Below are 25,269 nucleotides of genomic sequence, written 5' to 3' on the forward strand. Positions count from 1 at the left end.
CCCCCCCCCCCCCACAGTCGGATCCAGGACCCCGGAGAACACGGATTGACTTGCAAATATTGTCTTTATCTAACGTTTGGCTTTTAAGAAACTGAAGTGGGTTTTCCACTGGATAAAGAATCAGGGAAAAAGAAAAGCTATTTCTTAATTATGTACATATTTTACTCTGAAATTAGAGAAATTAAAACCTTCAGAAAAGCAAAGGAAAAGATAACTTAGTTGTATCCTATTCACTTTCTTTCTGCTGAGCGCTATATTGTGAGAGTTTCTAAGCCCATTATGAATAAATACAAACCCCCATCTCCTCCTAATGTCTCCTGGGCCAGGCCACGCCAGGCCTTGGCACACTAGTCACAAGGAAACTCTCCACACCTCAGCCGTTGGGCATTTTTATCTCCTAAATGATCCTCGGATTGTTTCCTCCCTCCTTGCTCCCTGTGTGGCTGATGGCCTCGTTCTTTGGTGCCTAACTTATCACTTGCAAAAACCTTCCAACTGGCCTCCGATCCCAGCACTGTCCGCCTGCATCCTTAGCGACATTACAACGTGGATCTCCCATCTAAAACCTTCCAGCGCCACTGGACTCTGTCTTCAGAAAAAAAAAAATCCAAATTCTTGAGCAAGGACAGTCAACGAGGGAGCCCAGGCGTTCCTTCGGCCTCCTGACACACCAGCGGCCTGCTGCACCGGCCACTGTCCTCGCTCGTGCCTGGAACTGCCCGCTGCCATTCTGCCTGAGCCCTCGCCCCAGCCTGGGTCTGCACTCCCAGAGGCCCTGCGCATCAGGGGATTGACCCCTGTGCCTGCCACCACCGGACAGACCTGGCGCTCCCCTCCTACCCCATGTCTGGGCGCCTAGCACGCCGGACCTGACACCTGACACTGCCTTTCAGAATACATACTTGACGCACGAACCCCCAGGGGAAAGAACAGGGCCCCCAGTTTATATTCAAAGTCCACTTCGGGAGTCTGTCCGCCCCCCACCCAGTCTCTCAGGTTATCTGTAAATGTTCAGTAATTACTTTCGACCTCCTCATTTTATTCTAGAGAATCCAAATTCAAGACTGACAGGTGCTACTTGCTCATCAAGGTATCAACGGTTTGAGTCCAAAAGATAGACACCTTGAGTCTAGCAAATGGCGTTCTGGGATCCAAGGGCATGCAACGCACATCTGTACGCCCGCTATCCCAGAACCAACGGTTTAGTAACTGTATAGCCAGAAATCCTTCACGTTTCTGACCTGTAAGACCAGTGAGAACTAGGAAAGCCATGAGAAATATAGGAAGCTAAGTATTCTGGCACATTCTCAAAGAACAGCTTAAACACTTGACAAAATCAGCTCATACAGTTCCTGCCCAACATAAAAATCACTTTTCTGACCCCAGAAACGACCCTGACAATAAGGTAGCCGTTGCCCGTCAACCCCCAGCCCCGAATGCCTGGCATTCCAGTGTGGCCCCACAGGGACCTGGCAGAAGCATGACCCGACACGGAAGTTAGGGGAAGCAGGAGGGAAGGGGGCAGGGGCACAGGACAGGGCGGAGGACCAACCACGCACAAAAAGGAATACGCAGAAATACAGGAGACGGAGGACAGGACAGGAAGGGAGGCTTACGGGAGGGGGACTGTGGCCATTCTGTGCACAGTGCTCAGGGCTGTGAGCACTTTTGAGGTCTTGGGTACCCTGCAGACGCCCCAGGGACAGTGTTTCAGGCAGATGGTGCGAGTGCAAAGGCCCTGGGGTTTGTCTGCGCGGCTGTCTGAGGAACCGCAGGGGATCTGGCTGCCTGAGTGGTGGGAACAGGACGAGCGGGTGGCCTCGTCTGCACTTGTAAAAACCGGGGCTTTTACTTGGAGACTAGGAGCCTCATGTCAATCTACATGTTTTAGATTTTTCAAAACTCAAACAGAATGACCTTGAAAAAGAGCCTCCCTCAATTCTGTGTGAATTTCCCAATGTTCCTTCACCCCGACCCAAGAGTCACGCATTCAAACACCAAGGCTGACCACTGCGACACGCTTTACCTGCTAGAACTAACGCAATGGTCTGTAACCACCGAGGTGTCCTTCTCTGTCTCAACTGAACAACATCAAGAAAGGAACCCCGCTGCTTACGTGGGTTTTGAACAAGTCCCACAGAGCTTAAGGATATATTATTTCTTATAGCTTGATACTGTGTCTCATAAACTGGTCTAAATCTGTTTCTCCACGTGGCTAGGAAATCAGTTCACATTCCAGAATCTCTGGCCTAGGTGTTCACCCAGCTTCTTATTTCCTTCTGCTTTTCCTTGCTGCTGCTACTTCGGAATTACTGTCAGACTCGATTCTTCCATTTCTACTCCCATAAACCAGGTTTTTGGGACACTGTTAGAAGCGTACAGCGTTGCTGGGTTACAAATTTCTATCTACTCTCTCAGTGACAGAATAGACAAACAGTCGTCAGGACAGACAGGCACACAAAAGAAAATCTACTGTCTGAAAAGCTGAGCCTTAACTTCAAGTACCTCATTTTAAAAAAGAGATTAACTGTTAATACACATAACAACACCACTTCGTAGTGTGAGAACAGACTCTCAAATTCTACCAGACAAAATTTCCCATGAAGTCCTCTCACTGCAACGGGAAACAGGTCCACAGAGGTGTCGAGATAAGTATGCAGGGAAAATAACCCGCTACAGGAAAAGTACTAACGCCTTGTGTGAACCTTCTAACGCTTAGCAACATTTTTTCCAGGGCTGTGGGAAGTTAGAGCTTATGAATAGTATTAAAGAAAATGCAGCATCAGTAGTTGTCATCAATTCATTATTTTCATTTTGATGTAAACTAACTTTTTTCACTTTTAGGTGGAAAAAAGTGAATAGTTTAATCCCATTTATGTGAAAGCAATGCAAAAACCAGTGTGCGAGTATGTGATGGTTCAAATGCACAGCAAAGGGTAGGAGACCTCGACCACTGACCTGGGGACATCCGGTGCCGGGGGCCCTGGGGCTGGGCCAGGGGCTGGTGGGGAAGGAACCTCTGCATTTTACCCTGAGGCTTCTGTATTGTTTAATTGGTTTTGTTTGTTTATAATAAAGTATGTACTTTTTAAACTTTAGAAATTAAAAAAAAAACCTCTAGTGATCAATCAAGTTTGGGAACCAATGATCTACTCCAAAAAAAATACATATATGTTATAGTGAAATATTAAAAGCTATTTGTGAAATTTTAAAACTTTAATCTTATGATCAGTTTAAAATAGATTTGAAAGAAAAAATAAAGAACAGAGAATGTAAAATTTTGTTAATGAAAATAAATCATAAAATATGCTATTTCTTAAAATGGCTAATTAAATTAAGCATATGTAAATTAAGGCAAAAATATAACCATAAGGTGGAAGTCCTCATCCTCTGTAACTTAGGAGTGTCCCTGTCGCTGGACCTCCCCAGAGCAGCACGAGGGTATCCATTACATGTGCACTGGCCACTTTGTGGAATTAGATGCGAAATACTCATTTACGGCATTTTTCCAGTCTATTTATAATACTGCTAATAATAACCTAGGAAGCTGACAAAAAAGCTGAGAAAAAATGAACAAAAAATTAATCAAGCCAGTATACCGGTACAATGTTTAAAAATCCAGAACATTCTGAAGTTGGTCCTGTTTTGATCTACTAGTGTCAGGAAGCCTTTCTCAGACAAGGAGCCCGCGTCCCTCTTTGTTGCCTGGAATCCAAAGAATGCAGAAGCGGCGAGGGAAGGAAGGCTCCCTCCTTCCCGCTCAGCACCCTACTTAACAATCGCTGTCAAACGCCCGTTTTCCTAACGTCTGCCGCCCGGTGCTTCCCACACCTGATGATGCCAACGTGAGTCCGGAGCTCAAGGCCAAGAGCGGAGCCCGCGCCTGAGCAAAAGCAGCCAAGCACGGGCCGGGCCGCGGCGTGTCGGCATGTCAGGTGAACACGGGGAGGGAAGGGACCAGAGAACAAGCAGCGCATAACCGGAAACAGAGTCAGCGAAGGGAGAAAGCAAGGGACTCGAAAGGAAAAAAGAGAAAGAAGGTGGTTTTCTCAGTAAATCACTATTTTTTACAAGAATGTGAAAAAAGAGACTTTGGTTTAGTCTGTGGTTCGATAAGAGAATGAAGGTTTGGGCTGGAATTCCGGCTTGGCAGACAAATGCAGTTCGCTGTGGTTTCTGAAAGTGATGCAAGACTCAAGTCCCCGGTATTGGAGTTTAAGCAAACACGGGGAGGGGAGGAGAACCCCAGCCCGTAGTTGTGGGCGGCGGGGAGGGGTGTTTGCTCCCTTTGCAGGAGGCGGTCGGGGCAGAAAGTGGTTTGGAGGTGGAATGTCCACTTTCCAGCTTAACCACAACAGCTCCCCCAACTACACACCACACAGAGGAGGTCGTTACCAGGCCGTTGGTGTGATTGCACATGTCCCATAGAGGAATCAGCGCCAGGGTCACCCGGGAACCGTCCTCCGTGGGGATCTGGTTTTGCCGTGTCATAACGGAAGAGACTGCCCACCTGCAACGACCAGAGAGAGGAGGGTGACGCGCGGACGCGCAGAGCCATCGCGGTCCGGACTCGACCGGACAGCGAGCTCTGTCTGATGCTCACGAATCTTCAAAACCTTTTCCTAAGTCTCAAAGGTGGAGGCTGGACTTCATCATCGTCACTGAAAATTAAATCTAGGGTTGGGAGTGGGGAGGGGGCAGCGGAAGGAAAAGGGAGCCGGAGCCGCCAGGAGCGAGGGAGTGAGGCTGCTCCCGGGGGAGGCCTGGAAGGGGCTCCCTGGGTCCTCCTGCGCCCTGACCGCCCCCCGCCCAGGTCAACCCCCGCTCTCCCCCAGACGCTGACTCTGCAGCTATTTGAAGACTCAGTGAAGAGCAAAAAACCTAACTCCTTTCTGATCAGAAATCCTCCAAGAACTCTACAAAATGTGGAGTGCTATTCTTTATTATGTTGTACAGAGAATTAAATCTTTTTGTTCAAAAATAAGTCCCACTTTACACTAAAATAGTCTATGTAAAAAGAAAACAACCCTCGTGAGCACCCCACACGGATGTTAAGCCCCAACATCGAGCGGCTGCCTCGACTGAGCCCGACCGCCCGCTGAGCGGAGACCTACGCCCTACACGGCGGCGTTAAGGCTCCGACACTCGTCCCAGTTGTCCCTTTAACTTCTGACGACTATCTCTGTCTTGAGGCTTCACGTGGTGACACAGGTCACTTTTACTGAAGCAGTTCTCACTTCCGAGATCCCACATTCACTTAGACACCACCCCCAACACACACAAACACACACACACACACACACTCCCCATGCACACACACATCCACGACACACACTCGGCAGCCTTGCGTTACCTGCACGCACATCCCCCCAACCAACCTGTAGTCCTCATAAGTGAAAGAATCCTTCAAGGGCAGTTTGTTGGCATGAGGATGGGTCTGCGAATTAGACGTTTTAGAAAGCAGGGGTGAAAAAAGAAAAAGGGAAAACAAAAATCAGTCAGCAGAATTTCATTACTTAGCTGCCTAACAGACCCTAACAAGGGCCAGATGAAGCGGGAGGCGTCCAGCCGCGCTGCTGAGGGACCATCACGTCTCACGCTCTCATGCATCACTGTCAACTTATTTGTTGTGCCCAGCAGCCGCCATAAATCTGCTTCTTCCTATTTCGATACTAGACGTGGCACAAAAATATAATTTAAGGTGGACTAACTTCACCAAAGGTAGGCGCACCCTCGAAACTGAAACCCGGAACCCCCAAGGTCAGGTGTGCGGCTGGCCTCTGTGTCCTTTGCCACAATGTGCTGTGCGTCCCTTTATGCATAGATGTCAGATCTCTCCTCACATCAATGAAAGGGACAATTAAAGGCACTAATAAATGGAAAGTTCTTTCATTTATCTCTGACTTAAATCATTTGGATGGGAATCAACTTGTTATGGACAAATGAATCATCTACATGCTAAATGTGACTCCAGGGCAGAAAATCAGGAAAAGTACAGTTTCGTGAAATTACAAAATGATTTTTACAAACAGATTTAAAAAACAGAGATTGACATATTTAAATTGTACGACTATTTTTTTTTTCTGGACAAAAGAACATTTGGTAAAAATATCCAAAACTTCACACTTATGAAGAATTTTATACACTTCATATTCTCTGTTCACAACACTCCCCCCGCCACCCGCCCAGCACCTTAGACCTTCCAAGCACTTAAAAACTTTGTCTCAATTAAGAAATTAAAAGCTGTAACAGTATAATTTTAATCTTCAGTTTCAATTACAGTCCGATAGACAGATTGCAGTAAGTGATCAAATGAACAAATGGTTACTTCTGAGATACAAATGAAACTCTGCCGCACTGGGTCTTTGCCCCGCTGTTAATGCGTAAAGCTCCGTGTAGTAGGCAGTTTTTACTCTTGACGCATTAGCATCACAAGTACACGGTAATTTATCATCGCTCACTGTAATGTACTCGCTGGCACCGTCCGCAGGACAGTAGGGGATGAGGTAAAAGTGGCTCAAACCGTAAATCAATTAGAAAACAAAAGCTTGTGCTCAGTGCGCAATTTTAGGCAAATTATATATTACAAAAGGCTGCCAATCGGGTGTTAGCTCCCAGGTGCCCGGCTTCTCCCCTCTAATCCTTGGGCTGGTTTTAACCCTTTGGAAGAAAAGTTAACATAGAAGAATATATTCATGAAATATTCTACGACGCTGAAAATGAAATTATAGAAGATATTTTTAAGTGAATACATAAAATAACATTGCCCTGGGGCGTTTTCTAGCTGCTACAGGAACGTCAGGACATCCTATCTTTGGGGTTAAAAAAACAAACAAACAAACGATACCACAGTCAAGCACGGCGACGATGCGAGAATCCAAGGGACTGGAGCTTCTCGCTGCCCCTGCTTTGTGACAAACGGAACGCACAGCTGCGTCCTACAGTCCAGGAGATGCCTCCCACTGAATTAGGAAACGATCACAAGTGTTCGGGTCTCTGCTCATCCAAGTACAAATTCAGCAGACAAAACTGTCCCTCTGCCCAAAACTGACTTCGTGATAAATAGCACCACAGGCAAACGTCAGCATTCTGTCGTTCAAATTCCCTTCGATCTGTAACAAAATGTACCTTCGCATCCGATCCGCTGGGAGAGCTGCACATCCCCAACCTCTTTTCAAACCCTAGCAGGCGGGAGAGCAGTGTTGTTTTTGTTATTTTAAAATATTTAAATTCATTTAAACTGTGGGACACACTATGGTATTTTGAAAGCTGGTAAATTCCAGTGCGAAAGCCCATACATTTTCAAAATCTGATCCACATTCCTCTCCCCAAAAAGTTTGACTTATTGAATAGGAGAAAAGATGAGAATTCTCCAAATTGGATTGCCGAATGCGAAAACAACTTGAGGAAGAATCTTCCAATACTCAAAGATCTTTAAATAGCTTTGGACGCTACAAGAAACTGTTCAAACAACAGCGACCTCCTCAAGGACTAAAAAGATGGAAAATTCATTCTCCAAAATGTTTCCCTTCCTACTATTTATACACATTTCTTACTGAAAATATAACTTCATGCTCACAGTCCTGATGAAGTTGTAAAGAAAACTCAAGAAAAAAAATGCACAAATGCTTTCTTCAGATGAAGATTATTTTGGCTGTAGAGTTATGTAATATTTGCAGAATCTGTTAGAAATAGTTGTTCTTATCTGCTTAAAAAAATAGGGTGTGCCTACTGTATGTAATTCTGATATAAAAAGCTATTCCGCCACAGACACATGCACTTAACAGTTACACTGAAGCAAAATGTGACACTATGGAGAATAGCAAATAACTTCCATTTCAACAAAGCTCTCACTACTGTGACACTACTGCCACCTACTGGTGTTATGGTAGATAGGTCCCAGTCGCGGAGTTCTTGAATTATTTCCCAGGGTAGGGTCTGCACAGCAACTTACCGTAAACCAAAACTGGGTTTACCTAGAACGGCTACTGCTTCAGCTTTACTCAAGCAAAATTTACTTTCTAAAAATACCTACCCTACCTCTTAAAATTACATGATAGTTCTACAAGGATCTTGAGATTGAAAATGGTTTGCTTATGAAAAACATATAACTTTAAAAAGAAATATTTTTACATATCCTGAAAAAAATTCACAAGAAAAATGCCTAACCCAAACGACTCCGTATTTAAGCTCTGGACAGAGTGATTTTTTTTTTTTTCTTAACACTGGACAGAATGAGTTCTTGTTTAAACACCAAGCCTTTTCCCTGCTGAAGACCAAGTGAAGGTTTAAAAATGCATCTTGTAAAAATTGTAATATTAACCTGAAGGTACCACCTGAAAGTGACTCAGATGTTCTCAGGTGAAAGTTTTTAAGACCATACGTTATAGGGAGGATGACAGACGATACCTCACTTTACAGAGAGAAATCGGTAAGGGTTTATCCCAATAACGCCTCCTCCGACAGAAGGAAGATACGAACGTGTACTTTGAAAATAAAAATGCAAATTAAAATGGAAACCTTACACTTTGTGGCCAATTCGTTTTAGCTGTGACAGTTGTAGACATACGTGGGATGGGTGAGGGGGTTCGTGTCAGAGAGACAGTGACAGGGACTCTCAGCCACTGGGGCCCAACAGGAGCAGGGCCCAGGTCGGCCACAGCACGAACTCCCTCCCCGCCTCCCACCCCCTTACACACGGGTTTAGAAACTAGCCACAGATTTTCTGCAGATTTTAAGTGATTGATGTTTTCGCTTTCTCGAGCATTATAAATATTTGAAGCTGGAGAATGAACCACGGCCGTGGCTCGCGATCAGACTTGAAGCCCGGAGAGCTTACTTCTAAAAGAGCTCTGAGCCCAGGGAAGCACTCCTCCACTCCTTCGTCTGGAGGGATTCCAGATGAGACACAGTAATATTGTACCTAGTACAAAATAATCACTACGTTTGGGAAAGATTCATATCTAAAATCATTTGTTTGGCTTCAATAAAAAGAAGTAATATTGCTAAATATGTAAGTATGACATTTTGAAGAATTTACCATATTGCATGGGTCTGGTAGCTATGCTTAAGGAAATTAAAAACCACTACAGTCAGCATATTTGATCCTTATTAAAGTTCTATCTTGAACTATCATTCACATAAAACAAAAATAAACCCAGAAGAAATTTACATAAAACCTATGGATTACTTGAGTTTGAAGAAGAAAAAATGAACAATATTCTGGCTTTAAAAAATTGATTTAGCATGCAGCTTCTCTTTATAGTCCCTTGATAAAAATGAAATCTCCCTAACAAACACTTAATAAAACCTGTCAATATCTCTGGAAAGAAAAATGACACAAATGCATTAAGTATTAAATACCCTTGGAAAAAGTCACATATTCCATGAATTTTTGATGTACTATCTTGACATTAATGTAAAACCTTGATATTTATAATTGACAGATATTTAATAAAGTATAAAAGAAGATGGCTGCTGCATAGAATGCAAATTTTTCACGATCAGAAATGAGAGATACAGACATGTACTTAAACTAAATAAACAGTTAATATGTGTTACACGAATCAGCTGCGGTCTTTTTTTAAGCTCAGACAACAAACCTTTGTGGAAAACCAAAATAGGCAGAATTCGTTATTATGTGAATCTCTAATCTAGTATGTGAAACAGCTCTGAAACACTAACGGTTCTGTGCAGGAACAAAATACATTAAAGTTGTTTTTTTTTTTTTAACATCTGACAAAAAGCATTTTTTAAATAATAGTGATAAATACGTCCACATATATGGAGAGGTATTTCCTAAAACAATTCTCAAACGCATTAAAAGAAAGACTCAAAATTCTCTAGGTGGGGAGGATTAGAATGTACAACAGCCTTTAAGACAGAAACACTTTTCAAAATCAGATCTTCACTTTTCAAGAATATGTGTCTCACCTAGACTGAGTCTTATAAGGGAAAACCAAGTTGAAAACATTTCATAAACACCTACAATGAGGCGTTTAAACATACTAAAGAGAACGTGGCTCAGTTCACAAAAAAGGCTCTTAAATACTACATTTTAAAGAATGTATTGCCTGCTATAATAAAATCAATTGTTAATTTCAAAACATATATACAGTACATCAGTGACTTGTTAATGGTTCTTATAGTATCAGGAATCACAAAATGAAAGTAGTTCTGGTAAAAAATATATATAACAGTATGCAATTAAAATGTTCTAACTGAAATATGTCTCGGGTTATATTGGCTTTACTTCTGAAGCATACATTACAAGGGACAGTCGGGTTAACTAGCTGTGGACAGATACAGCCAACTCTAGCCATAGTTCTATTTCTCTTATCTCTACAAGGACAAAAGCAGCTGCAGAACCGCAGACTCGACCTTTTGGGTAGACGCAGTTATAAGTTCTAGACGCGTGACCCCCGCTCACATAACCAAGAGATTGTGGGTGCTTTCCGTGCTGTCTAAGAAATCCATCCGCAGGACAGCCCTGGGCGCCCTCCCTAAGCCCAGCGTGGATCCGGTGTCTCAGCAAACGTCAGATTCTTTGCAAAATGGGGAGAAGGGAGAGAGGCGACAGGCAGCCCCACAGACCCATCTGAAGCCTGGACTGCACCAAGCGTAGAGGAAAAGGGGCCAGAGGGAGAGGAGAAGAGGGATTTCCCTGGGAGAAGCTGGCTGAAGGAGCAGCGGGAGAACGGAAACGAAGGGCAGAAGGCAGAGTATTGACGAGAGAGCGAAAGATGGCAGGTGGAGGAAATAGGGCAGAACGACGGGGGCAGGAGGCAAAGGTACCCTAAAAACGAGGTCCCCCTCCGAAGTCTCATTAGAAGGAGCGCGGAAGACAGCACAGCTCTTGGTCAGTCAAGCCTCCTGCTCATATTTCGCTTTCTAAGTGGTATATGTCACATGGTTTAACACGGAGACAAAGAGCAAAGTACCTACTAAATCTGGAATTTAGTTTTGATGACCATAAGTAAGAATCAAAGCATGGTTCGTGTATTTGGCTCTTGAGGAGAAAAAAATCAATTTTTAAGACTTATTTTTAAACACAGATTACATCCAACCCTTCAGGAAATTCTTCATCATAAAGTTCTTTGAATTCACTCGATATGGTCAAATAAATACATCAATACACATGAAATTTAAATTGTTTCCTTTTCACTTATATATATTTAATTTTTCTGTAACAAATGTGTATTAAATAAAATTTTTAATTAAGAAAATAAGATTAGTAGAGAAAAATCAACATTGTTCAATAAACTTATAAAATTACTTCAAGATGGAAGAATTGTTCTTCATTGGAAAGACACCGAAATCTATAACCTACATCCAGTTTAAATTAAATTGCAATTTGTTGAAACACTGCAAAAGATATGCCTGTTTCAGAACTTTATGGGCTACCATTTTTATGACCAGAAGTTGTCCATCAACTATGAACCAAACTGAGTCATAATCAATCAACATTTTAACTGTGAATCATTTATTTAACTGTTAACCAAATATTTACTCGGAAAAAAAATGAAGAAAGGTTAGGACCAGAAATTCATTCATCCAATAAACATTTTATCTCCTCTCTCTGAAGCAGAAGGTACCATGTGACAGGTGGACGAAAAGACACGTTAACATCCCCTGGGGGCGCTCTGCCTAGCTGCGGTCGGGCAAGTGACTTAGAAAAAGAGATGACGTGACAGGTTCCAGCTTGGATCTCCCCGTTCGGGGCCACTGTCTCCAACCACCCAGCCCTTCTTTTCCAGGCAGACCTCAGTGAGCTACCTCATGCGCGTGCGCACGCATGCGTGTGTGCACGCGCGTGGCTGTGTGTGTGCACGCACCCACACATGAGATTAACGTTTCTTTTCCCTCAGTAGGTGAGCTCGGCGAGGCAGGGCCTCCTCTTTGCTGATCACCAGGGAACCCCCAATGCCTCGCAGAAGCATTCGAAGAAACGCTCCCCCTGCCCTCCCAGTAGGAAGAAAGCACTTCTCCTGCCCTGCTCCCGGGACGGTGGGGGACGGTGGGGGACAGCGGTGACCTGGCGGAATTAGAGTTCCTCTCTATAGACCCATAAGGGCCTGAATGATAGGTAAGAGTAAAGGCAATGACGGCCTCCCAAAGTACCATGACCTCAAAGGTGATGAGAGGTAGGACCAGGGCAAGTGGGTGATCCAGCGGTAATCAGATTACAACCCAGGTGGTCTGGTCCCCATTCCCGGTCACCGAGCTCGGTCCACGTGGCGCCCCTGCTGCAGGGCCAGTCCCCAAAGCTCCAGAGAAACCGTGTCCCATGGCCTTTTCTTCCACCTTCCATCTCTAAGAAAGAAGAGTATCTTCCCACCATCTAGGGGTCAGAGAATCTTCTTTTTTTTTCCAGATCTTTCAACACATTTATTTGAGAAATCTCTACTCTGTTTTAAGAACTCAGCAAGGAGCAAAATGGCCCAAGCGCACCAGCCCTCTACCAAACAGTCACCACGTCCCTCACCATGCTCCTCGCTCGCCCAGCAGAGTGCACAGCTTTGAAGGGTTAGCCTGTCACTTCCTGTGTCGCCTCACATCACCCAACCCCCTGTGCCTCCGTTTCCTCGTCTGAAAAGGGGGTCAGACAAGCAACCTCTACTTTCTTTTAAGCTCTTAAATCCTATATTTCTTTGCCTCCTAACACTCGCCAGCCCAAAATATCTCCATCTGCTGAGGAACCTAAAAACCGCAAACCTCTTCTCTGGTCTGCAAAAGATGGCAATTCACCAGGTGATCGACGCTTATTCGTGAGGTGCACGTTCTTGCAGCCCCCCGAACTTATCGCAGACACCAGACAGAAGCGAACACGAAAGGCAATTACTGTTTTAGAAGAACATATTTGCATCCAGAAAAGCAGGCAAGATTTATTTATTCCAGCTTCGTAGCATTTTACTTTTCACTCAGCTGTTTGAGATTTCGACAACTCAGGACAAAGACTGCAGACTCTGGTTGAATTAATCAAGCTAACAATCAGAGTCACCCATCATTTATGAGAGGGGGGCATTACGGCCACCACTATGACATCCATTTCCCTGACGGGGGGACTGACACTCGGCATGCACATAAGCCCTTGTCTCAGAAAGGGACCTGGTGCGCAGGGAAGCTCTCCCAGAGAGAGGAAGAGAAAGAGAGACTGAGAGAGAAGTGGAGAGGGGAGATACTGAGTCGCCATCTGCTAAGCGCTCTGTGCAAGGAACTCTCCGAAACCTGCACACGTATGTTATAAAGCTTAAGCATCCCGATTCCTGTGAAACAGGCACTACTATTAGTCCCATTCTATCGATGAGAAACTGATGCACAGAGAAGTTAATAGCACGTCCAAGGTCACTCAGTTAATAAATGATGGGGCTGGGATAATGACTCAGGCAACAGGTCTCCGAAGTTTAGAGCGAAGTGTCTGATATGGTAAATATATTTTTTCTCGGTGAAATTCTAGAAAAATGGTTGGCGAATATTGCTCTCATTTAAAATTCAGCATAGAGATATTTGAAAGGACATGACGAAGCTCAGAGGTAGGCAATATTAGCAAAACTAAGACTGAATCTATTACTTCCCAAACCACCAGAAGAATGCCGTTTTCAGTTACTGTCTACGGTCATGAAGTCTCAGACCCGGATGGTGACTGGAGGCCGTCTGGCCCAGCTCCCTTCATCCTGCCCGTGAAGAACCCTGGGCCCGGAAGTCGCATCTGCATCACACGTGCAGGGATGTATACGCCCTTCCTTCCGTACGTTCTAAAGCGTGGGAGTCACATCTGTAATCTATTTTCTGGTATTTTCTTTGCTAGAATTACACCGCATTGGTGTGCCAACAACTTCCAATATTCTATTATCTGGAATTTCTATCACTTTCATCAGAACTCCGAATGGCCTCTAAGACACCCCACAGCTTTATCAATCATTAAACCAGCACCGTCTCCAAGTTCTTCCATGGTTTGGGCTACTTTCAACTCTCCTAAATGTCACGTTGTTAGGGAAATGGACGTGGCCCCTTAAGTGTTGTGCCGTTAGGCCTGAGGGACGCTAAGTCTGAGTGGCTCGAGGGAAAGGAGCTCTGGGGGGCACACAAAACCCCAGAACCGCATGTCGGGCCTGGGGTGCGGCTAAAGACGGGCCGCCTCTGGCGTGGCGAGTCCATCCTCGCGGTTCAGGAGGACGCCATGGCTGCCTGGGCCTCGGCGCGTGCAGAGTCTCAGACACATTGTACGAATCCGCACATCGCGACCTGCTACTTTGTCACCGGCTGCCCTGAGTTTGCTGCGGTAAATCCCAATGACAACGAAATCTAGGGTTAAGGGCCCTGCCGCGCCACTTCAGGCTGTGGGTCACAGGCAGGCGGGTGGCAGCACAGGTACAGGCCCGTCTCCACGGCCCCGCGGGCACTTCCGTGGGCAGAGTCTGAGGACGCGGCCTGTCGTGAGGGGTCCCTCCTCCGTCTCAGGACTGTTCACACTCCTCCATTTTCTCCATTTCCCATGCTTAGGCTGTGCTCGAAAAGTCTCCACCAAAGAGAAAACCCCCCGGCACTATTTCTCTGGTCACCGTCACTAGAAGAGAAGTACAAACATTCTCACCAAGGGAAGGGAGGTGTCGGCCGCTGACCAAAAGGTACGACCTCTCCGGTTGGAACACGAAGTCACCAATAAAGAGTGATGGCTCAGGAAAGTCTAGATTCCCTTTTTCTGCATCTCCTAGAAAGGGAACTTTCAAATGTATTATCCTGAGTTTTAATAAATACGTATTTTAACTTTACTGGTAAAAACACCTCCATTAAAACTTCAACGTACTAAATTATACGATTATGCTTATTAGAGTCAAAACAGAACATTATTACAGACAGTCACTTGACTAACCAAATGTAATTTAAAATGTCCATGCCTTTGGGTAGAGTAGCTGAGAGCTTTCTTTTTCATTAAACAAAATTATTATACATTCACCTTCAGCTGGTAAAAAAAATCCCCTCTCTCATTTCACTAATCATCTAAAATAGGTACCAGAGCTCTTTTCAAGCACTATTGCAGCCCCAGAAAAATAAAAATTAAAAAAATGAAATAAATAAAAGCAGGCACTAAGATGTCATCAATACTTATTGTCTACTTCCCAGGGGGCATTAAAATTTCTTAGGAAAAATAAAAAAGAAGTCAGAAAGGTAAATTCTTCTGTAAAGTTCTGTTAAAGCTGGAGTCTGCCTTGAAACTGAACAGGGTATAAAATCGAGAAGAAAAGGGAGGGCGACTTGTGAGGGCCTATACCGCGCGTCACCCGCTTCTATCCTATGAGACCGAGCAAGTGACGGCCAAGCAGCATAAGGCAGGCAAGGCAAATCCGACTACTTTCTCTTCCATAAAAATTATGCTTTGCCTTGTATTTCCTTAATTAAATGCTTTACTGATCAATAATTTTGAAATGGATTTCACTCTCGTTTTTATCAGAGGAAATGCTATCTCGCATTCTAAGAACACCGTTTTGTTGGAGAAGTCAATATCTGGAAATAAATTGTCAATGGAAGAACAGTTTAATCAGTGCATGTCTTTTAAGCACTACCTATAAAACAGATCATTATTAAATTGTTCACTTGGAATAGAAAGCAAGAAATCCAATATATTGACTTAATTCATCTTTTGATATAAGATGACTTTTGATTATAGTCATAGATGAGAAAAGACTTCAGAACTGGCTAACTCCTAACACAGAGTCTTCCAACCTGGGGGACACTTACATTCCGGGGACAGGAAGGGCAGTGTGAGAGAAGCCTGGGGAGGGAGGAGCCCAAGGGTGGAGGGTAAGCCTGAGTGTTAGGGAGGGCAAGGGGGCTGGGCACAGGGAACAGCCCCTGGGATGGGGGATGGCGGCCCCCGGACGCCCAGAGGGCTCGTCACTGGCAGGGCAGCGGGGACGGCCCGGGCTGAGTGTGTCATATGCTTGATAAAAGCCGTGGTTAAAGGGTATAGGATGGACAGGACATTATCCTGAAGGCACAGGGACACCCTGTAAAGCAAGGGGATGAAGCTAGGACAGAAGGACAGACAGAGAATGACGGGAAACGAGGAGATGGAGCACACGGCAATGTCACGGAGCTCCCGCCATGGTCGCCGGCTCGCCTTAGCCATGGGGGCGGGGGGCTCTTCACCGAGAGAACTGATGGAGGTGAAGACACAAGAAACTCTGCGATAGAGGACAGAAAACGGAAGTTCCTGTCCCACGCTCTCCGTTTTCTCGGGGACGCAGGATGGGGGAGCCGGGGGTGGCGCAGAGCTGACGGGACTCTGAAATGATGCGCAGGGGACTGGGACGGTCAGACGACAGACGATGCATCTCCCTGGCCAGGCTGAGGCTGAGGTCTGATGCGTCTTGGAGTTCAACAGTCACCTGGTCACCCCTGACGACACTCCCGGGAGCAGACGCTGGGAAAGGGCACAGTGAAGGGACGTGGGTCTGTTAGTAAAGGACAACTGTTAGCTCTTTTGTAAGAGGCGTGAGACAAATGGAGTTTAGGTTTAGTCTCCAACTACTCAGGCTGGGAAGGTGGTAGAAAAAGAGAACCTTCCTAAACAGTAAATGAATCTACTGCAAAAAGAAAAAATCTGTTTCCCCATCTGCACTTCCAGACACACATAATAAAGTGACATTTCCAACACAGGTTTCCTAGATCATTAGTTCTGTCAGCTAAGACTCTGTGCTCGGCAAAATGACCATTGGTTTTTCTATTCCTTTAATTTCTAGAAAAAAGTTGCAAAATCTGGAACTAATCTTGCCCTGAAAAAACCTGATGTAGAAAATACTTTCCCCCAGTTTTCACTTTTCAGTTTAACATTTACTATTACTTTCCACATTAGAAATCACTCCCCGCTCCCCGCAGTCATTCACTTAGCCAAACCCTAAGACAGTTAAGATCCTTCTTCCTTCAACCTTCCGTGACCTCCAGTGACCTCTGAATTTCTCACACGCGCAGACTGCAAAATACCAGCTAGCACTTGATATTATACCATGTTAAACTGCTCTTGAGTTGCTCTGTGGCACGCATTCATTCATTCGTTCATTCACTCACTCAACAATTATTTATGGTGTGCCCACTCGAGCGAAATGCTGTGCCAGGAAATGGAAAACAAGGGAGCGAGACAGTACTGGCTTCCGCCCCCGTGTAGCTGGCAGTCTGGTGGGTGCTGGGTACTAGACACACAGGCACAGCTGGGAGGAGAGTGGCCCTAGGGGTCGGGAGAGGGAGGAAGGCCTGGCAGAGGGAGCCGGGCTCTCCCACCGAATCTGTCAAACGCGAGGGGCTGGTAAACACAGGCTGCAGGTTCCGTCTGGAGGAAACGGGAGAGAACTGCCCATCTTGTAGTGATCACTGACCAGCGTGGAGATTTTTTTTAAATTAGCTCTTCACTTAGGAAAAAAAACAAAAGGAAGGGCAACTCCAAGGTGAAGCACATCTGAATTAGTACAAGGGCAGTAGCTTGGAGATCAGAAGGGCAGCAAGCTCAGGTTCAGGGTCGGTCCAGCCTCCTCGTGCCCACTTACGGCCTTGCTGGTCCAGGTGGGCAGAGGCTGGCCCATGCTTTTCATTTTCAGGTACCGTTACTCGCCCCCTCACACACAAACATCCCCCAAACGCCACACTCACGTCCACCAGACAGCAGGTGGGGCCCGCAGTCAGAAGTAGTGGTGACAGACCCTTTCTGACTTGGTTCTGAAATGTGGCTGGACGATTCCTGAGCTTGGAGGGCAGATGAGCCTGTCCTGGACACTTTGCCAGTCACGCTCCTATCACGCTACCTTCTCCAAGTGTGGTCATTTTACAAATTAACCTTTTGGTTTGAAGAGGAAAGCTAACCTAAGCACTTCAAATTACTCAGTCACCTAATGGGCACACATGTTGACAAAGAAATTGTACCTTTGGACAGACACAGAAATTAGACTGGAAAATGCCCACTGACTTCTAGTGGGAATAAGGCACCCGTTACAAGGAGGGCCAAAATAATCACGTCTTTCAGCCTCCTACCTACGCTTAAAATATACGTCCATAAAAAAAACAGGACATACGGCAATAAACATAGCAATTACTGTGATACTCCTGTGAACTACAGGATGAAACATACCTGCAAAAAATAGGAAAAGAAGCAGGTGTTGAACTTTAAAAAAAAAGGTTTTGATCCATCTTTGAGAAGTTATCATAGATTATAATAAAGGGTAGTTTCAGCCCCGAGATGCTGGAGCACGCTTCCTCATCCTCAGCGAGCTCCGCCCACTGGCTCACGGGGCGCCACCGAGTGCCACTGAGCATCTGCTGGGTCACCAACGCCTAAGATGCGCTCCCGACGCACGAGATGCTAACGCGGTCATCGCAGGGAGGCCAGAGGGGCAAAACGTGATGTGTCACACCAGAATAAAAGACCTGCGCTGGAATTACAGAGAAGAGGGCACAGACAGTGCTGGCAAGAGATCTAAGGACTCACAGAGGTGGGGGCACATGAGCTGGGTCTCTACATGTGAGCTGGTTCTTTCCAGGCGGGAAGGTAGAAAGTGTCGCACACGGAGAGCACCAGGGATGGCAGAGCAGAAGGGCGGAGGTCTGCTGAACAGAACCGCGTGTGCAGGGCGGCGTGCGTGCGGGACAGGCGCGAGGCCGGTGGGTACAGCCCCCCAGAGCCTGCAGGGGGCGCCGTGCACAGGGCAGGGCTGCGAGCAGCCTCCACCCACCCACGGGCTTGTCCCTCGTAAAACGAAGACGGTGCCTACCTCTGCTGCACTGGAGGCACCGATGCGTCAGTGTCCTTCCAGGAAAAAGGGTTCGAATTTAGTTAGGGAAATGTGGTAAGTTAAGGGAAATGATGGAGGCGGTCTTCTCTAGGAAAAGCGATGGACCGAAGGACGACTCCAAACGGAGAGTGGGGGCCCTGGAGAACGGGGGAGGGGCCGCTGAAGTCTGCCTGAGAGCTGGGTGCCTCTGTGCCACGGCCACCGTGTCACCATCTGGGAACCAGGCACTTAGCAAATGTTAGTGCCCTTCTGCCTGTCAGGAGAGAGGAAGTGAACATATTGGCAGGAAAAGAATGCATGGGAGGGGGAGGGCGTGACAGAACCAAAGCACGCGGGGCATTCCGCTAGCAAGGGCACGGGTGACAGGGTCGCCCTGGACAAGGAAGGGAAGGCGAAGAGGATGGGCAAGAAGGAGTTTTGACAGGGACGGGGAGAAGCCAAGGAAACTAAAGGTGGACAAGACACCCTGATTCTCTTCAAAGCAGTGGCAGGAGACTTCACTTAGAATGAGGGGCATTTAGTCGAGTTTATGACTGTCATTAATGTGGTGATACAATTCCTTGTCCTTTCTCTCCTCATTTAAGCTCAGGGTCCACTCAGTCACCTGAGACCTAATGTTCTATTTCAGTTCCAAACACACAGCTTTCAGAGCTGCCCAGCTCCCCAAAACATATGCTGCGCGCCCTGAACAAAGACGCCGGCTAGTTAGACGCGAGCAGCTGCCTCCACTGCTCGTCTGCCCAGCTCCACATCCAGCTCAGAAACCCATCTGAGTCGCTTCAGGTTCCAAAGTCACTTATGAAAAGCAGACAATCTGAGGGCCTCCATACGGCCTACCTTATACGCTTGCGGGTTTATTTTGGTCTCTTCAACTCCGTACACCTGTTTCTGCTCTTTGAAACAGATGAAAACTATGAAGCATAAAGGAAATTGTAAGATATCCTGGACCGGCTCCAAAGGAGCACTTTGCTCTCCTGAAGTCCTGCCATCAAGGGCGCTCTTCTGGGGGTGTGCTGTACCCCGGCCTTCGGTCTGGACCCGTGGTCCTGAGTGAGGCCTGGGAAACACCGTTCTGAACAAGTTTCCCAGGTGACATGCTCGCTCGAGCTGCATCCAGTCACTGGGTTTAATGCCAGCTGTCACCAGGTAGGACAGTGCGGATCTGTTCTGACCTAGCCGCCCCCCGCCTCACACGTCCAGAAGCACACACGTGAACATGGCAGACACCGTCTGGGAGAGGCCGAATCTCGCACCAGGCCTTCTGGCCCCACCTTTGCCCAGATCTGCCCACTTAAGGTTCTGAGTCACTTGAAACCCCGCTCAGCTGAATAAATAAAACTTCCACTTTTCTCCTTATACTGCTGTGTATTTTCTAATATTTTATGTTATACATATGTATGGTTTGTTATTTAAAAAGTAATTTCACTTAAAAAAAAAAGTCAGAAAAGTCTCTGACAAGGACCACAAACTCCAGCCACACAACGTTTTTCTCAGGATCTCTAACTCTGGCCATATTATTTATTTTCTCAGAACTCTAATATAGCTCTGGACCTAACCTGCAAATAATTTATTTGTCTAACGGATGTTTATTACGTGCCAAACATCAGGCTAAGAGCTGTGGCAACAAAACTGAAGAACGTTTGTCCTCAGCAATCCAGGGGCTCAAAATGGCTGTGAAAGGAAGCTGGTGACAGGAGGCGGGTGGCTCACTCACGAACGGCCAGACTCTCCGGTCCGCGCAGCAGAGCTGTGGGTAAATGCTGTGCGCCTGGCGCGGGCAGCACTTCCCTCCACAGCAGACCCCTGACCGTCCACGACGTCGGCCCCACTCAGCGTCACAGTGCTGATGGCCTAAACTTCCTAGTTCAAGAACTAACCACATTTGTTTCCACAGCTCTGGGCAGTTTGTGCAGAAACGGGTCCGACTAAGGCAGGTCCTGGATTTCAGAACTATCCAAATCGACTCTAACGGTAACAATAAAAATAATTAACATTTATTGAGGGCCTACTATGTGCCAGGCACATAAAACATCCCAGGCATTTTACAGATGTCAACAAATCCAAACCTCACATAACCTATAACATGAGTACCCCTCACCTTCACTTTACAGATGAAAATCTGCCCCCGAAGAAACGTGGTCCAGGCCGCCCAGCCAGGAAGTGTTGGGCTTCCGAATCCACTCCTAACCACGTCAAGTGCTCGCCACGCAAACACTCACAGACAGTGGCCGGGGCTTTAACTGGCTGCGCCTACGAAGCAGGTGCTTTCCATTTATGTGAGGACTCATGCTTTACGAAGTCCTCTTACACTTCTCATTTAACCTCCCCAGTACCAACGTACGGCAGCGATCAGCATCTCCATTACCAGGGGAAACTGGGGCTAAGTGACCTGCCATCCCTTGGGTCAGGGGTCCCCAACCCCAGGCCCAGACCGGTACCGGTCTGTGGCCTGTTAGGAAGTGGCCCGCACAGCAGGAGGTGAGCGGCAGGCGAACGAGCAAAGCTTCATCTATATTTGCAGCCGCTCCCTAGCGCTGGTGTCACCGCCTCAGCTCTGCCTCAGGTCATCAGGCATTAGATTCTCATAGGCGCACCGGGCCCTGGTGCCACATAGGTTGGGGACCGCTGCCCTACATTATGTAGAGGCAGATCCGTAACTCAAACCTAAGTATCCTGATTCCAAATCTAGATTCCACACTCTTTCCAGTGTATTACACAAAGGCAGAAAAAGGGGGAATCAGAGGTGTCCCCAAATAGCAACAGGTATTTTTAAGGATTTTAAAGCCATATCTAAGCATCTAACCCGAGATCAATCGATCGCCCTGCCAGGGTCAGTTTCGACATCAGAGCCATTGCCATTCCACGACATATACTGGACAAGGTGATACCTTCCCCCTTCTGACCATTCTTCAGCCATAAACTCTTATATAAAATTAGATTTTAACGTCAGGTTACTAGGACTCTACTCACCGGGACCGTTAAACACGGAGAACAGCCCTCGGAGAACAGCCCTCACAGCAACTTCTCCACCCTTGCCATCTTCCCGAGGGTCGGCTTCCACGAAGTTCAAGGGCACACCGCTCCTGAAACTGTTTCCTCCTCCTCCTAACTACCCTGAAACCCACAGCCTATTCTACTAGGATTAGTATCTTTAAGTTTTATGGAAGACCTGACAAGCAGAAATACAGCTGAACTACAATGGAAAAAACAAATCCCCTTCTGTCTGACCACAACATTTATATGCAAAGACCCAGAAAACAGTCTGATAAAAACAGCAGCACACTATAGTCAATTTATTTTATGAACTGACTCTTTTGCGCAGAAGTTTCCAGTGTGGTTATAAGCTGAAAGTTTACAGGTTTACAAGTTTATAAAAACGACAACAACAAAAAATCTCTAAGTTAAGTCCTTAATCATCAGATTTTAAAGGGGGAAAAATCTTTGGTTTCTGCAAATGCCAGGCCGTTTACTTCACGCTTCAAATATTGCTTTTAAACCACCGAATACCAAAACTTTAGTTCTGTACGTTACTACGTTCCATACAAAGTTCGTGATAATCAACGTACTGACTTTTGTTTGAAGAAAAGAAGGCTGGAGGCACAGATGTGGAAGAATCGAGACCTCGAAGTATTCTCAACACGTGTACAAAGGTTAAAGACAGACGGCAAGTAGACTAAATGTAAAAGGTAAAGCGATGAAGCTTCCGGAAGCAAACGTGCAAACATATCTTCACGACCTTGTGCCGGGCCGAAGGCTTCCGACCTCAGCGCTACCTACGTTTTGGGCCAGATCGTTCTTTGCTGCGAGGCTGTCCTGCCGCTGCAGGTTTAGAGCCACCCTGGCCCAGCTGTGACAGCCAGAACGCCTCTCTCCCATGGGGCAAACTGCTCTTGCCTGAGAACCTGGGCTAGGCAAAGAGTTCTTAAAAAGGACACAGAAAACATCATCTTTAAAAAATAAAACTGATAAATTAGACTTCATTTAAATGAACTCATTTAATACATTAAGAACTTTGATCCCACAAATGGTGCCATTAAGAAAGTGAGGCGACCAGCCAGACTGGGACGAGACAGTCACAAACGTGTCTTATAAAGGACACACATCCAGAAGGAACACCTCACTGTAACGTGCCATGGACGGGGGGAGCGGGGAGTCACTGACATCTACAGCTTCTGTTCGGTGTCGTGAACAAGCTTAGGAGCTGGACGGTGGTGACAGCTGCACAGCTTTATGCGTATAACTGAGGCCACTGAATTAACTGCACGTAAAAATGGTCAAAATGGCAAATTTTATGTTATATATATTTTACCACAATTAAAAACTTAATAATACAATATACTCTCCCCCAAAACTACACATTGAATTTTGAAGACTATTAAAAAATGTAAAGCATATCAATAATTTTACGTTGGTTATGTGTTTAAAAGACAATCTTCGGGCATACTGAGTTAAATACATTACGATTTTGTTTTAAACGAGTAAAAGACCGGGATGGACACGTCTCCAACATGGATCTCCAAATGGCTAACAAGCAGACGAAGACAGGCTCGAAGCTATCGGTCCTCAGAGAACGGGAGTCGGAACTGCGAGGACCCTCATGTGCCACAGGAAAGCCACGGAGACCGAGAGCTGGCTCAGGAGGCAGGACGCCAGGACGTCCGTGTGCGGTGGCAGGGCGCCAGCGGTCCAGCCAACCTGGGAAGACGTTCATCAGTGTCCATCGAAGCTACGTATCTGACTGCCCGACCTCCTGCACTCTTCTCCCAAGAGAATACCAAGAAAGGGACACGTATGTCCACACAAGGACATCCACAAGCTTACCTGCAGCTGCTCTGTTTGTAATGGCCAAAAGCTAGAGACGCGCAGACTGTGGTTTACGCTCACGATGGAAACGACACGGCAACGAGGAGAGAGTAAGCTGCTGCCGCGCCCAGCGACACGGGTGAACCTCACAGACCTCACGGGGACCAAAGAACGGAGAGGCAGACGAGTCCGCACTGCGAGTCCACCTACTGGACACTCGTCAACAGGCAGAAGTGACCTGTGGTGACAGTCCGAACGGCAGTTACCTCTCGAAAGGGGGGTGGGGGGGGTACTGACTGGGAACGGAGGCTGAGGGGCTGCCCGGGGTGCTGGCAACATTCCATAGCTTGATCTCGATTGTGGTTGATTAAGGTAAAAATGAATCTATACTTAACATGCGCGTACAATACATGGTAAGTTGAACCGCAATTTAAAAAAATTAAAAGTCAACAGGAGTCGACGACTCCTGTTCACCTTTACTACAGGGGTTGACTAAATGTCCCCTACCTCTTTTTCCTATTATATATTTATTCTGTTAACACTTCCCATTTTTAAAGAATGACTGACAGTCAAAAGCCTATTCATTACTACTATAATTCATCAGTAGATATATATCACTTTTACCTTTTTCTATTACTTGCCATATATGTCTCGTGACACTGTAAATCTTACAAAAAGCAGTTTATAACGTTCAATGTTTAGAAGCTATTATTGACCTTTATTGCCTATAAACTACAGCTGTATTTTTTATGTGGCAAACTCTTAAAAGTCACTTGAATCTTTCCTGCTTCTAAAGTTTTACTTAGCAGATTTGACCTCGAATTTTGGCAATCTCGCTCAGCCACACCTCATCCTAGAATCACCTCTCCAGGGCCCCTTTAGGCAATGCAGGTGGCTTTTTAAAATATGTGCACTTGTAAAATGCTCTGCATCTAGAAACATCTTTCCTTCCATTTCCCACCCAGCCTCACACTCCTACAAGAGACATGGGGCGGGTCCCCCCTTTTTTAAAATCAGTGTGGACAGTAAGGCTCAGAGAACGTGAGTAATTTGTCCATGGTCACAGAACAAGCTACTGCCAGGGACGAGGACTCTGGGGGCTGCTGTCCAGCCACCGGCCTTCCCTCTCTGCCCACTGCCTCCCAGACAATTCCAGCGTCAGAGAGCCTCCTGGAGGAAGAGGCTTAGCCTCCAGGAAGCCTCCTCCTCCGTCTGTCACCACCCGAAAATCGGGTCGCTTGCCCCTTAGGTCTTCATCTCACAATGACAGAAGTGTGGGGCAGGGCAGTTAAGAACCCGCACAGAGGCCACCGGAGGCCCCGCGGCAGCCCGGTGCCACCCAGCTCCCCGTCACAGCTCCGGGATGAGGGTCTTGCTGAGGTTAAACCCCTCAAATGAAAAACAAGTCGGTGAGGTTGGCTTGGAGCGGCTCTTTCTTCATGCAGAGTTGATGTGGCCACTGTCATGTTCGTCCCTAAAGCAGCCATCCAGGAAGGCAGTGCCTACCCACGCCTCAGGCGGAAATCCAGAATCGTGTCGAAAAGCGGTAACACCGCAAACTGGGTCACAACCTGCCCCCGGCCCCACACGGGAGTCGCGCCACACGTCCAGGGACCAACCGGAGTCCCTGCTCCACACTGGCACTCGCCTCGCGGGGCTTCTGATCCAGCAGGTCTCCCGAGAACCC

The 25,269-nt window shown here is 46.5% G+C and overlaps 1 protein-coding gene across 3 annotated transcripts in view; it reads right to left on the reverse strand.

Annotated features, from left to right (window-relative positions):
* Positions 1 to 25,269, reverse strand: part of LOC120619684 (actin-histidine N-methyltransferase) — a 56,814-nt gene that overhangs the window by 4,676 nt on the left and 26,869 nt on the right. For all 3 annotated transcript variants that reach the window (XM_039884196.1, XM_039884195.1, XM_039884193.1), the window contains exons 7-8: positions 5,379 to 5,437; positions 4,396 to 4,510 (exon numbers count right to left, since the gene is read on the reverse strand). In XM_039884196.1, coding sequence (XP_039740130.1) covers positions 4,396 to 4,510; positions 5,379 to 5,437 — 174 coding nt within the window. The remainder of the gene's footprint in view (positions 1 to 4,395; positions 4,511 to 5,378; positions 5,438 to 25,269) is intronic.

Source organism: Pteropus medius, unplaced genomic scaffold, assembly GCF_902729225.1.
Source record: "Pteropus medius unplaced genomic scaffold, Ma_sr-lr_union100, whole genome shotgun sequence".
In the NCBI taxonomy this organism is placed as follows: domain Eukaryota; kingdom Metazoa; phylum Chordata; class Mammalia; order Chiroptera; family Pteropodidae; genus Pteropus; species Pteropus medius.